The following is a 13,320-nucleotide window of genomic DNA, read 5'->3' as shown; positions in this document are numbered from 1 at the left end:
TGGAAAATCCCAAGGACAGAGGACCCTGGTAGGCTAGTTAATGGGGTCGCAAAGATTGGACACAACTGAGCTTTAGTTAGTCGATAGACTAACTCTAGTTAGACTCACTTTAGTGAGTTAGTAAAGTTACTCACTTTAGTTAGTATGACTTGATCTGACAGCAGGGTGACTGATGCTAGTGACAGCATTAGGACTCTAAGAATCTGGTTTGCTGATTTATCTTATAAATGTGATTTACGATGTCTACCTTGTCTATCTGTTAAGGCACATCCTCTTCCTAATGGGTGAATAATTCATGTCTTTTACTTCACCAGCATTGATGTAAACAGCCCACTATCAGGTGTAGTCTTTGCCTGAAGCTACTTGAAACAAGTAATTTACCTTGCTGAGTTACTATTCTATTCTCATTTAGGAGGGTGAGTAGTGCGCCCTAAGATTCAACTTAATTAGGAGAGCTAGGCCCGTCATACGGTCTTAAGATTTTGTCTCAGATAGCCACTTTACCCTGTAAAGAAATCACAGAAAGACGTTAATTTTGCTCTCATAGGTTTAACCTAAAACTTGAAAGCAAACATTTGACTTTTTAGAAGGCAATTTTAAGTGACTTTTAGCAAACTTCGTTACAGGATTACTTAACACCTTGCTATCCGAAACAATGGGGTTTTGAAAGTACAGGTCTTTCCTGATAAAGTGGGTGGCTCTGAAAAGAGCCTTTTGGTTTGGACAGATTTGAATTCTAAACAATGCCAGGCTTCTACTTGCCCTTGGCCTTGTGATGGCTCTCAGTCTTCTTGGGCAGCAGCACCGCCTGGATGTTGGGCAGGACGCCGCCCTGAGCGATGGTGACTTTGCCCAGCAGCTTGTTGAGCTCCTCGTCGTTGCGGATGGCCAGCTGCAGGTGGCGCGGGATGATGCGCGTCTTCTTGTTGTCCCGGGCCGCGTTGCCCGCCAGCTCCAGGATCTCGGCCGTCAGGTACTCCAGCACCGCCGCCAGGTACACCGGGGCCCCGGCCCCGACCCGCTCGGAGTAGTTGCCTTTGCGGAGCAGCCGGTGCACTCGGCCCACGGGGAACTGGAGCCCGGCCCGCGAGGAGCGAGTCTTGGCCTTTGCACGAGCCTTGCCTCCTTGCTTGCCACGACCAGACATGACGAAGGTGTACACTCACAAATGTGAAATATGAGTGCAGACAACCAGACCTGTCTTATAGTCTTTACTGGGCGCGAAAATGACGGTGGCCCATTGGCTAAAGCTGCAGTTCCACCTAATCCAATGAAACCGTGAGTTTGAAATACGCTTATTTTAATTGGACAAAACTACTATGTGACGTTTCCCGCATTCACCACCAATCAGACGCCTGGCATTACTCACTTCCTCCTTTAAGAAGCTGTGAAGGAAGTGGGTTCTTACAGCTTCTTTCTTCTGGTGGTTTTTGGGCCCTTTGGCAGTAAACTCCCGGCCATGCCTGAACCCTCTAAGTCCGCACCGGCCCCGAAGAAGGGTTCCAAGAAGGCGGTGACCAAGGCGCAGAAGAAGGACGGCAAGAAGCGCAAGCGCAGCCGCAAGGAGAGCTACTCCGTGTACGTGTACAAGGTGCTGAAGCAGGTCCACCCGGACACCGGCATCTCGTCCAAGGCCATGGGCATCATGAATTCATTCGTGAACGACATCTTCGAGCGCATCGCGGGCGAGGCGTCGCGCCTGGCGCATTACAACAAGCGCTCGACCATCACATCCAGGGAGATCCAGACGGCCGTGCGCCTGCTGCTGCCCGGGGAGCTGGCCAAACACGCGGTGTCCGAGGGCACCAAGGCCGTCACCAAGTACACCAGCTCCAAGTGAGCCGGCCCGCCCCGGAGTGATCGGTAAGCCTTGGCCTACACCCCAAAGGCTCTTTTCAGAGCCACTCAATCTTCTAAAGAGAACTGGCACTCACTTTATACAGTAGGTGTTTCTTAATATGCTGCAAAGTAATAAGTTCCAGAGAAATTTGTCACAGTTCTGGAAGCTAGAGGCCCAAGACTGCTGTTAACAGGGGTGGTTTCTTCATAGGCTTGTCTTTGGCTCCCAGGTGGCCATCTTTTCTGTCCTCACTAGGTATTCTTTCTGTTCACATTTCCTGTGATCTTGTTAGAAGTTGCTTCCTTTGTAATGTAGGTGGTGCTGCAGCAACGCTGGAGACGTTTTTGTTTATGCCGAGAAGGGTCAGGTTCATTATCAGACAAATGTAGTAAAGAAAGCAAAATACCGTTTGTCCCAAAGTAAAATCGACTCTCCTTTACGTTTGAAGTTGGCAAAAAGTTTCGTTGACCATGGCTTGTCCCCAGCATCCTTAATTTTAACGTGTGTGTGCCTGAGTAATGAGTTCCTTGGAACACAGTAAGAAAGTTACAAATCGTATTACTCACTTGTGTTTTCTTTGGGGAGCGCTGCTGGCTTTTTCCCCCTTTCCCTGAGTTTAAATGTGCCAAGTATTAAGGCAGAAGCAAAACAAACGGAAATGAGAATCTAATTTAAGTTAACGCACAGATCAGGCGGTTGCCACGTTTTGTCGATAGCCAATCCAGACGCTGCGCGCGCAGTTTGAAATTTACTAACGGTGTCGCTTGTGACTCCATCCTAACGGAGAGTTCTGGGCCAAGCGGCTTTATGGGAAGAACTCTGCCATTTTCTCTAAATCCTGGTTTCTTTTTTTCCAGCATGTCTCTGAGATTTACTTTTGCTGTATTAATTGAGATAAATTTTTTTTAAATAGAGAAGGACTGTTCCCCTATCCTCAATTCAGGAAGGTAAAATTCCATCTCTTCACTTTAGGCCCTTAGGAATGGCATATTTAAAATTATTTTGGTCTTTACCCGAAATCAAGGTGGCAATGCTCCCCCCCAAAAGTATGTTATTCTATCAAGTGACCACTTGATACAAAAATTACCATTTGTTCATATCGCGTATGAAAATGTATAGGTGACCTAACATTTAATTTGCAATATGCCAAGACATAAATGAGTAGCCATGAAAAGTTTAAGACTAAAGTCTTACTATGTGGAAAACTACTTCTTTGCTTAAGACCTCACATTCTTATTAGGTATTAATTAGGTAGCTATTTAATTAATTACTTAGGTATTAATTAATAGGTATAACCTACATCTTTGGAAACTTATTTTTTTCACACTAGGTGATTTATAATTTCAACTTTCTGACTTTTTATATTAGGCATATTAAAAAGAATAGTTTTAATGTAGGTTATATTAAAACAGACAAAATATTTCCCAGAGGATTTCCTCATGTGCTTAGAATGAAGAAAAATTTACATTAATTAAAGATCTTTTTTTTAACATGTTTTAATTCTTGAAAAATGACTTTATATCCTGTCTGCTTTAATTGTGAAAATAATGCAGAATATAAATTTGAGAGTATAGGCATGGCCCATTCATGCATAAAATGACAATGTTCACTATGAAGTTACACCTTAATACTAGGAATATGTATATGTGATGTGAATCTAGAGTTACATCTAACATATAGGTCAAATATATCAGTGTCTTTTACTTTTGAGAATGTGAGGTGACGCGGAATGGCAGAGAATAGCAAAGAGTGAAATTATCAGCTCAAGAAGAGTCTGATTTGAAAAAATTTTATTTTGTGAAAAGATTAAGAACTTTCAGTGAAAAGAGTAACAGGCCCTTAGCCTTTGAAAATACATTTTTTTAAGTTTGTTATTGCAGTGTTCTAAGTTCTCTAAGGCAGCCGGGCATCACACAAAGCAGTCTAACATAAATCATGGTCTGGAGATTTCCACCTCTATTCAGGAATCTAAAGTCCTTGAAGAGGAACTAATTACAAGTTTTGAGACAAAGGAAATCCTGATGGGTGTAAAATATGTATGCTGACTCAACACAAGGATGGTCTCTCATGTCTGGAGGAACAATAGAGTTAAGACGAGAGAGGCAAGAAAACCTGAAAGTAATGCTAACTTGAGATTTAAACTGAACAATTAATAGGCAACCACTGGAATAGTTTGGCATATAAAAAGCCATGAATCCATGATAATAAGCTATTGGAACAGATACTATATAATGAACTGAATAAGAAGTTTACATGATGTGTCATGTTGTCCCAAGTTCTTGTGCCCTGTCATGGAGATGAGTATTTTCTTCCCCAAAAGGTGACTGACTTTGCATTCTTAAGGTTTTAGTGTACTTACATTAGGGAAAACATTGGGGAAAATTTAACCTCCTGTGATGCTATAGGATCAAGTCTCAAAAAACATCTTCCTGAGAATCTCACTGATGATTTCACTAAAATTTCATTTCAGGAGAGCAAATTGCATTTTAATGATTTCCATTCTTGGAAATCCATCCAAGCTCTAATTCCCAAGGCAGTCTTAAATTATCCTGTGTATCAGCTTCTACCTTAGCCATCCCCAACACTGTGCATGCGTGCTCTGTCACTTCAGTCATGGAAATTGGATACATCTCAAAAAAGTGCACGCTGTATTTGAGTCAAATTTCTTGAACGTTAGGCATTTCATCTGGCTCTATATTTTTGCAGAGTTCACACTGAAGAGCTTAACACTCAGACACCTTCACCTCACTATCAAGGACACTTTTATCAAAGCTATCACCTCTGTGATCACATTTTTTTCCCTGAAACTTTGACTTATGCCTTGTTTTCCAGAACCACATCCATCATTTTGCGATCCTGCTGAAGCGATCAGCGCAATTAAACTCATCAGAGTACTCAGAGCAACGTCCACTGTGGATTCTTCACTTCTGTCATCCTGACAGTCCTCTGATACATTTTCATTGGATCCAAAATCTTGGTGGAGGAAAATCCCTGAACACCATCCTGACTTCTTAAGGTGGAATGCTTATAGGCTATGTGAGACTGTAGCTGTTGCTTCCTTCAAACCTAGTGTTAAATTTTGACAGTGGCCACACTGTGGAACATAGACTTCTAAAAGTCACAAACCATGACTTTGAATAGTTTTTCAGTTGTAATTTGATGGAGGTAAGAAATATAGAAGAATAGATGCCATTTATCTGTATCATGTGCTGCTGCTCTGTTTCAGACTTCAGTCCATCCTATGTAGGAAGGTGAAAGTTTACAATGATCCTTTAAGGCCACTCTCATTCCATATCTGTTTTCTAGATGAACAAACTAAAGCACAGAGAAGGGGAGTATTTTGTCTAAATAGCTAGAGGATCAATGACAGAGTCAGTTTTTAAGCCTCATGGTAGTGACCATCACTGTAAAAATGATGTATTTTGTGGTCTTTTGTTATCATTAAATTCCCTCAAAACAAATAAACAAATGGAGATGGGCCATTTGCATTTGTTTTAATAGTGAAAAAGTTGCCATTCTTTATTTGGGAGAAAAAAAAGTTTGTCCTTCTTGTTCCCAAGAACAAAAAAGAAAAAAAAGGACAGCTTATTATTTTTTTTCTTGGCAAACACTGGTCCAACTCTCTTTAGAGGTTCCTGTAGCCCTACTCCTATCATCATACAGTTAATAACTTTTGCCTTTCCTGTGGGAAACAAGCATGTATAGCAAAGTCTGCCTGTTGATTATAATATTGAAATAAAAAAAAAAAAAAACTGAAACCTGTTTCTAACTTTTCCAAAAGACAGTGTTTGAAAATTACAACTTAAATTCACATAGTGCTTGCACACAGACTGTATTTCATCTGTTGCAAATGTGTGCCAATTTGCTGTTACATCATGCTACCAAGGAGCAGAGAGAAACCTGCCCACTGAAACTGCTGTGAGAGACATGGAATTATACTTACGTCTTTTATCTGACCATCATTTCTGTCTTGAAAGCAGTAGCAATAATAAAATTGACAAGAGGTCCCTTCCTGAAGCAGCAGCCCAGCTGGGAAGACCCTTTATATTCATTTTCCTAGAGGGTCAGCAATTCAGATTTCCCCAAGTGAAAGGCTTAAACTTTCACTGTGGATGAGACCTGAATGCTGTTTAATTATTTGCAATGGATGCTATGTATCTACGTAATTATTTAAACATTAACCTATCCTTATTCTTAGTTTCTTTTGTCCTCATTCCAAAGGACCAAAACTAGGCCTAGTCCAGGGAAGGGAGTCATAAGGTCTTGATTTCTATGGGCTGTTTGACTTAAAGGAAGGCAGTTTTAATGGGGAAAAATCTTATCTTCTCCCCTATCAAAATGTAACCATATTTAGGGATAGAGTCTTTAATTAGGTAATTAAATTAAAATGAGGTCATTGGAGAGTGATTGGGTCCTGATCCAATATGACCAGTGTTCTCTTAAAAGAGGAAATTTGGACACAGACAGGCATAGAGGGAACATATGTGAAGACAGAGGGGGAAACATGGCCATCTGTGCTAAGGAGAGAGCCTAGAACCCATCCTTCCCTCATGGCCCTCAGAAGGAAGTAACCCTTTTGGCACTTTGATCTCAGACTTCTAGATTCCAGAAGAGTGAAAAAACAATTTTCTGTTTTTTCAACTACCCAGACGGGACTACCTTGTTAATGCCAGTGGTGAAAGTGAAGTTGCTCAGTCCTGTCCGACTCTGTGACCCCTTGGACTGCAGCTTACCAGGCTCCTCCGTCCAGGGGATTTTCCAGGCAAGCATACTGGAGTGGGTTGCAATTTCCTTCTCCAGGAGATCTTCCCTACCCAGGGATTGAGCCTGGGTCTCCCACATTGTAGGCAGACGCTTGAATGTCTAAGCCACCAGGACATCTGCCAGTAATAGTAACATAGCAGCCAGTAACATAAATATAATGCTACAATCCCAATCCTCTGTCTCTTTACCTGTAGACCAAAGATACTATTAGCACTTACCTCCTTAGGTTGAAAAGTTAACGCACAGTATCTAAAGATAATATGCACTTAACACATGGCAGCCAATAACTAACGTGACTTTTTTCCCCCTATATGCAAAAGCAAGATGTAAATGCCATATAATTTACTCCTTGAAGGCAGATCTTTGAGTAAAGAGCCATAACATAAACTCTGACGTTCAGCAATCCCCTAAATGACAAAATATTAGAGCAAATGAAATAAAAAAACTTACAGATGTATAAGGAGATAAAGCAAATGAAATATATGAGAATAAAATGCTTAAGATGGAAAAACTGAATAGAGTACCAAAGCAGGTCATTCTGATATGCTGAACTAATAAGAGTATACCTGAAAGCAACCTAAACAGGTAGAAGTGGAAGTCACAGGCAGAAGTAGCATAGGCCCCGGAAAACCATTTGAGACTGAAGTTATGCCAATACTTGCTAGCTGGGTATGTTGGATTTTACTTTAGTGAACCCATATGTATGATCAAGCCACACAAAAAATGGCTGTTCTCTTGCTCTGTACATTCCCTGCTTGAACAGCCCCTGCTTTACGTCATCCCACTCATAGGATAGGACTGACCTTTTTTTTTAATCATAGAGATTAAACTTCTCAAGTGCTTGTCCCCTGTTCCAACCAGTAATTGTTGTATTCTTAGAACAGAACACCTCTAGCATACTGGGTTAATAAAGAGAACCCTCGATGGTTGTTAACCAAAGGAATTGTGAAGGAGGTCATCTGTTTGTTTCCCTGTAGTTGAGAGCCCACATGACATCCATTCCCACTGTAACTGGTACACCTTGCCACCCTATCCCCATGAAGACTGCTGCCTTATCCTGTCTGCAGTTGGTACACATTGGGGAGTCATTCTAGAACTTTGCTTCAGACCTGTAAGATACCCTAGCCAATAAACTATTGATGTCTCTGTTGCTGTCTCCAGACATTTTCTTTGGTCTCAAGGTTGGGGGATTACAGGACTTGGAGGACTGCAGAGTACAGCCTAACATCGTGATTCTCCTGTAAAATGGAGATAATAATGTAGCCCCAGTTTTCTTAGGACCTTATGAGATGATAAACACTGCTTTCAAGTGTGTTCTTGGGAGCTGGATGAGATCCGCAAATGTTACTATGAAAGAGACATTACATAGATTTTTTTCTCTTTCAACAAAATAAGTAATTATTTAATTGGAGAAATTAAAAGTATAATAAATGTTTTACCACAGAGTGATCTTCTCTGGGTCATACAGTTAAATAGTACATTAATTAACTAGTATTTTTTTTCACAGCTGTACTAAGTACCATTGGGAGCATGGAAATTTATTGCTAAGTAGTATGTGGACTCTGGTATTTAAAATGTTGAAACAGAGTGAACATTGTGTTTTCTACTCTCTTTAAGTCTTTCTGATTAAGTAACGGGAAGTGTTAATTTGGTGCTGGTAGGTCTCCAAGGCCTAATACATATTAATCCTTGCTCGCTTCCCTGATCTTTCAATGTAATAACAAAGAACAATTTTCAGGCTCAAAGTGCATGCTCTTGTTCAATCACAGCTGACTCTGCAACCCCGTGAACTGCAGGCTGCCTGACTCCTCTATCCATGCAATTTTCCAGGCAAGAATAATGGAGTGAGTTGCCATTTCCTCCAGGAGATCTTCCCGACCCCGGGATCCAAACTCGAGTCTGAATTCTTATCACTGCACTACCTGGGAAGCCAAGCTAGTAGGCAGTAAATAGCATATAACTGAAGTTGAATAACGTATATGGGCTTCCCTGGTGGCTAAGTGGAATTGGCCTGCATCACAGGAAATACTGGTCCGATCCCTGGGTCAGGAAGATTCCCCTAAGAAGGAAATGGCAACCCACTCGTGTGCTTGCCTGGAAAATCCTATGGACAGAGAATCCTGGCGGCCTACAGTTCGTTTGGTCACAAAAGAGTGGCAAACAACTTAGCGAGTGGGAAACAACTTAGCAACTAAAGGACCACCACTGGGAGACTGAACCTTCCTCTGGGAGAAACAGTGGAAACAGTGGCTGACTTTATTTGGGGGGGCTCCAGAATCACTGCAGATGGTGATTGCAATCATGAGACTGGAAGATGTTTTTACTCCTTGGAATGAAAGATATGACCAACCTAGACAGCATATTAAAAAGCTGAGACATTACTTTGTCCTCAAAATTTCCGTCTAGTCAAGGCGACGGTTTTTCCAGTAGTCATGCATGGATGTGAGAATTGGACTATAAAGAAAGCTGAGTGCCAAAGAATTGATGCTTTTCAACTGTAGTGTTGGAGAAGACTACTGAGAGTCCCTTGGACTGGAAGGAGATCCAACCAGTCCATCCTAAAGCAGATCAATCCTGAGTGGTCACTGGAAGGAGTGATGCTGAAGCTGAAACTCCAATACTTTGGCCACCTGATACAAAGAGCTGACTCATTTAAAAAGACCCCGATGGTGGGAAAGATTGAGGGCAGGAAGAGAAGGGGACGACAGAGGATGAGATGGTTGGATGGCATCACCAACTCAATGGACATGGGTTTAGGTAGACTGGCAGTTGGTGATGGACAGGGAGGTCTGGCGTGCTGTGGTTCATGGGGTCGCAGAGTCGGATAAGACTGAGCGACTGAACTGAACTGGGAGAGAAAATGCCATCCTGCTACTCTCCTTCAGGTCTCAAAGACTGCCTTTTCATTTAGAATTTCTCCCTTATTACAAGGGGGAGAAAAGGTAAAGAAGAAATGAGTGAAATGAACTGTGGAGCTGACTCACAAAGAAACTGATATGTTCTAGATTTTTCCCTTATAGAATCTGACCATGTAAAAAAGTGAACAGAAGTGCCATTACCAAAAGGGGTGAAACATTTAAACTTAAGAACATGCAGCAGCATCAAACTATATGAAAAATCTAAAGGTAGGACAACCTACTTCTAAGCGTGCTCAGTCAATAAGTCATGTCCAACTCTTTGCGACCCCCATGGACTGTAGGCCACCAGGCTCCTCTATCCATAGGGTCCTCCAGGCAACAATACTGGAGTGGGGTGCCAAGCCCTTCTCCAGCAGGTCCTTCCGACCAAGGGATCAAAACCTCATCTCCCTGCATTGCAGGTAGATTCCTTGCCGCTGAGCCACTGGAGAATCCCAATACTGCTTTTATCTACTTCTAAAGGTAGAAGGCAATGGAACCCCACTCCAGTACTCTTGCCTGGAAAATCCCATAGATGGGTGAACCTGGTAGGCTGCAGTCCATGGGGTCGCTGAGTCGGACACAACTGAGCGACTTCCCTTTCATGCATTGGGAAAGGAAATGGCAACCCACTCCAGTGTCCTTGCCTGGAGAATCCCAGGGACGGAGGAGCCTGGTGGGCTTCTATCTATAGGGTCGCACAGAGTCGGACACGACTGAAGCGACTTAGCAGCAGCAGCAGCAGCAAAGTTAGATAAACTAAGTGCCAGTTCTCTTTGAAAACCGTGGGTGGCTCTGAAAAGAGCCGTTTTAAGTGTTGGAGCTTGACCAAGCAGCCAGTGGCTCACTTGGAGCTGGTGTACTTGGTGACGGCCTTGGTGCCCTCGGACACCGCGTGTTTGGCCAGCTCCCCGGGCAGCAGCAGGCGCACGGCCGTCTGGATCTCCCTGGATGTGATGGTCGAGCGCTTGTTGTAATGCGCCAGGCGCGACGCCTCGCCCGCGATGCGCTCGAAGATGTCGTTGACGAAGGAGTTCATGATGCCCATGGCCTTGGACGAGATGCCGGTGTCCGGGTGGACCTGCTTCAGCACCTTGTACACGTACACGGAGTAGCTCTCCTTGCGGCTGCGCTTGCGCTTCTTGCCGTCCTTCTTCTGCGCCTTGGTCACCGCCTTCTTGGAGCCCTTCTTCGGGGCCGGTGCGGACTTGGCTGGCTCAGGCATGACTGACAGGAATTACAAGATCGCAGAGAAAAATAGAGGCATCGCCCAGCGCGTCCATTTTATAATTCAATATGCAAATTAGATTTTGTACCGTTCTGTGTCTGATTGGTGAAAACTCGTAGTGACATCACTTTCAATTTTGTCCAATGAAAGCGCTCTCACTTAAAGGGCCTACAATTTACTCTGCAACTTTAACTGCAGCTTGACCCAATGGAATAGCTTCTTTTTCGCGCCCAACTACAGCTATAAAACTTGCAGTTTGCTTTCACTTTAACCTCTTCTGCTGTAGTCTTGAAGGGTTGTAGTATGTCTGGACGTGGTAAGCAGGGCGGCAAAGCTCGCGCCAAAGCCAAGACCCGCTCCTCGCGGGCCGGGCTCCAGTTCCCCGTAGGCCGAGTGCACCGGCTGCTCCGCAAAGGCAACTACGCCGAGCGGGTCGGAGCCGGGGCCCCGGTGTATCTGGCGGCGGTGCTGGAATACCTGACGGCCGAGATCCTGGAGCTGGCGGGCAACGCGGCCCGGGACAATAAGAAGACCCGCATCATCCCGCGCCACCTGCAGCTGGCCATCCGCAACGACGAGGAGCTCAACAAGCTGCTGGGCAAAGTCACCATCGCTCAGGGCGGCGTCCTGCCCAACATCCAGGCGGTGCTGCTGCCCAAGAAGACCGAGAGCCACCATAAGGCCAAGGGGAAGTAAGGCATCAAGAGCCACGCCTTCCAAACCAAAGGCTCTTTTAAGAGCCACCTACTTTTTCTGCTGAGGAGCTGGGACAGTAGTCTTCATTTAACTTACTTGTGGTTTCAAGATCACTAGCAGTAATCGCTTCAGTCGTGACCCCGTAGACGCCAAGAGGCTTCCCCTGTCTGGGATTCTCCAGGGAATCCTGGACACACTAGTTAGTGGGTCTTCGTAAGAAATTCGCACCGTCGTGTCCGACTCAGAGATCCCATGGACAAGGAGCCCACCAGGTTCCTCCGTCCATGAGATTTTAGGCAACAATATTGGAGAAGGGCTGTCAGTTTGCTGCTAAAAAGCCCTATGGACTTATACTCGGTAGGAGGAAATTGGGGGAAAAAAATATTTACAGAAGTGAAGAATGCTTTCTTGGCTACAGACTAGATCACAGTGCACAGCTGTTTCCAGAGATCTCTGGGTGGCTCTGAAAAGAGCCTTTGGGGTTTGCTTCTCAAGCGCCAACTTCCTACTTCTTCTTAGGAGCCGCCTTCTTCGCCTTTGCAGCTTTGGGTTTTGCTGCCTTAGGCTTGGAGGTTTTAGGTTTCGCTGCCTTTGGCTTAACTGCCTTGGGCTTCGCGGGGCTCTTAGCAGCCTTCTTTGGCTTTGCCGCGGTTTTGGCCTTCTTGGGGCTCTTGGCCACTTTTTTGACGCCAGAAGCCGCGGGCTTTTTCGCCTTCTTAGGCGTCTTCTTAACGGCTTTCTTCGCTCCCGCAGCCTTCTTGGGCTTCTTAGGAGTTGCCCCTGCGGGTTTCTTGGCTTTAGCAGCCCCCGCCTTCTTCGCCTTGGGCTTGGCTTCCCCGGCAGCCGCCTTCTTGTTGAGCTTGAAAGAGCCGGAAGCCCCGGTGCCCTTAGTCTGCACCAGAGTGCCCTTGCTCACCAGGCTCTTGAGACCCAGCTTGATGCGGCTGTTGTTCTTCTCCACATCGTAGCCGCCGGCTGCCAGCGCCTTCTTGAGCGCAGCCAAAGAAAGGCCATTGCGCTCTTTGGAGGCAGCGACAGCTTTAGTGATCAGCTCGGAAACTGGGGGCCCGGTAGCCTTGCGCTTCGCCGCCCCACCGCTCGCGGCCTTCTTGGTTGCTTTCTTCTTGGCAGGAGATTTTTCCACCGGCGCCGGGACGGCCGTCTCAGCAGGAGCGGTTTCCGACATGGCGAAAGGAGAACCTGCTAGAAGCAAAGAAACTCAAATTCCAAAGAGCAAGTTTTGCAATGCAGTCTTGCGCCGGCCCGGGCTTATATAAGTCGGTGCTGCCCTGTGATTGGTGGAGCGTCCGATCCACCGCCCTCAGGCAGTCGCCTGTCGTGGTTGGACTCCCAAACTTGTGTTTGTTAGTCCCCAAAATTTGATTAAATGTTAAAAACAGTGGTACAGAATTTGACTCTTTGAAGCTTCAAAGGAGGAAAACAACCTCCAAGTTCACATACTTGTTTGTGTTTTTATGAATCACGCGCAGTTAATGAAAGATATTTTTAAAAATCCCTTCAGCTTTTCCTATAGATCCACCGGACCTAAGGCATCGAGCTACATAGTTGCATATTGCAATAAAGTTTTAGTAAATATCAAGTGAATGCTTTTTAAAAGGCTTTGTCGACAAGTTCGGCCTTCGATTTTTGCAAGAGGAAAGACACTAGATTCCTTGGTTTTGCTTAAACTTTGCTTCGAACTGCAGCAAGTAACACAGGTGCATGTCGGCCAGTTGCCTACAGCCACAAATAAAGCATACAGATTTTACTTTAAAAACCGGTTTTGCCTTCCAAGGACTTTCCAGGTGCCAATATATTTAGAGAATGGGATTTCGCAGCTCGGACTAGTTCTGTGGTCAAAGTGACTTCTTCCATTAAGAGTAGAAATTGCTTTG

General features: G+C 44.6%; 5 protein-coding genes across 5 annotated transcripts; 2 read left to right on the top strand and 3 right to left on the bottom strand.

The window, feature by feature from the left end:
- Positions 1-754: 754 nt before the first annotated feature.
- LOC136151126 (histone H2A type 1-D) lies at positions 755-1,153 on the bottom strand. The gene has a single exon (XM_065912058.1). It carries the CDS (start codon positions 1,145-1,147, stop codon positions 755-757), a length of 393 nt encoding a protein of 130 aa, XP_065768130.1. The 5' UTR covers positions 1,148-1,153.
- A 212-nt stretch (positions 1,154-1,365) lies between these two features.
- H2BC15 (H2B clustered histone 15) lies at positions 1,366-5,367 on the top strand. Its single transcript, XM_065912063.1, has 2 exons — positions 1,366-1,863; positions 4,673-5,367. Exon 1 carries the CDS (start codon positions 1,460-1,462, stop codon positions 1,838-1,840), a length of 381 nt encoding a protein of 126 aa, XP_065768135.1. The 5' UTR covers positions 1,366-1,459; the 3' UTR covers positions 1,841-1,863; positions 4,673-5,367.
- Positions 5,368-10,345: 4,978 nt separating this feature from the next.
- LOC136151134 (histone H2B type 1-C/E/F/G/I) lies at positions 10,346-10,741 on the bottom strand. Its single transcript, XM_065912065.1, has one exon. The coding sequence runs from the start codon at positions 10,724-10,726 to the stop codon at positions 10,346-10,348; it is 381 nt and encodes a 126-aa protein (XP_065768137.1). The 5' UTR covers positions 10,727-10,741.
- A 291-nt stretch (positions 10,742-11,032) lies between these two features.
- On the top strand, positions 11,033-11,425 carry H2AC16 (H2A clustered histone 16). Its single transcript, XM_065912057.1, has one exon. The coding sequence runs from the start codon at positions 11,033-11,035 to the stop codon at positions 11,423-11,425; it is 393 nt and encodes a 130-aa protein (XP_065768129.1).
- A 490-nt stretch (positions 11,426-11,915) lies between these two features.
- Positions 11,916-12,611, bottom strand: H1-5 (H1.5 linker histone, cluster member). The gene has a single exon (XM_065912049.1). The coding sequence runs from the start codon at positions 12,609-12,611 to the stop codon at positions 11,931-11,933; it is 681 nt and encodes a 226-aa protein (XP_065768121.1). The 3' UTR covers positions 11,916-11,930.
- Positions 12,612-13,320: the final 709 nt, after the last annotated feature.

The sequence above is a fragment of the Muntiacus reevesi genome, chromosome 20 (assembly GCF_963930625.1).
Source record: "Muntiacus reevesi chromosome 20, mMunRee1.1, whole genome shotgun sequence".
Lineage (NCBI taxonomy): Eukaryota > Metazoa > Chordata > Mammalia > Artiodactyla > Cervidae > Muntiacus > Muntiacus reevesi.
The sequence above is the reverse complement of the archived record's forward strand: the minus strand, read 5'-3'. Positions and strand labels throughout refer to the sequence as shown.

What these genes read in the sequence shown, in the direction of transcription:
- LOC136151126 (XM_065912058.1), bottom strand. Translation starts at nt 1,147, where the DNA reads ATGTCTGGTCGTGGCAAGCAAGGAGGCAAGGCTCGTGCAAAGGCCAAG.
- H2BC15 (XM_065912063.1), top strand. Translation starts at nt 1,460, where the DNA reads ATGCCTGAACCCTCTAAGTCCGCACCGGCCCCGAAGAAGGGTTCCAAG.
- LOC136151134 (XM_065912065.1), bottom strand. Translation starts at nt 10,726, where the DNA reads ATGCCTGAGCCAGCCAAGTCCGCACCGGCCCCGAAGAAGGGCTCCAAG.
- H2AC16 (XM_065912057.1), top strand. Translation starts at nt 11,033, where the DNA reads ATGTCTGGACGTGGTAAGCAGGGCGGCAAAGCTCGCGCCAAAGCCAAG.
- H1-5 (XM_065912049.1), bottom strand. Translation starts at nt 12,611, where the DNA reads ATGTCGGAAACCGCTCCTGCTGAGACGGCCGTCCCGGCGCCGGTGGAA.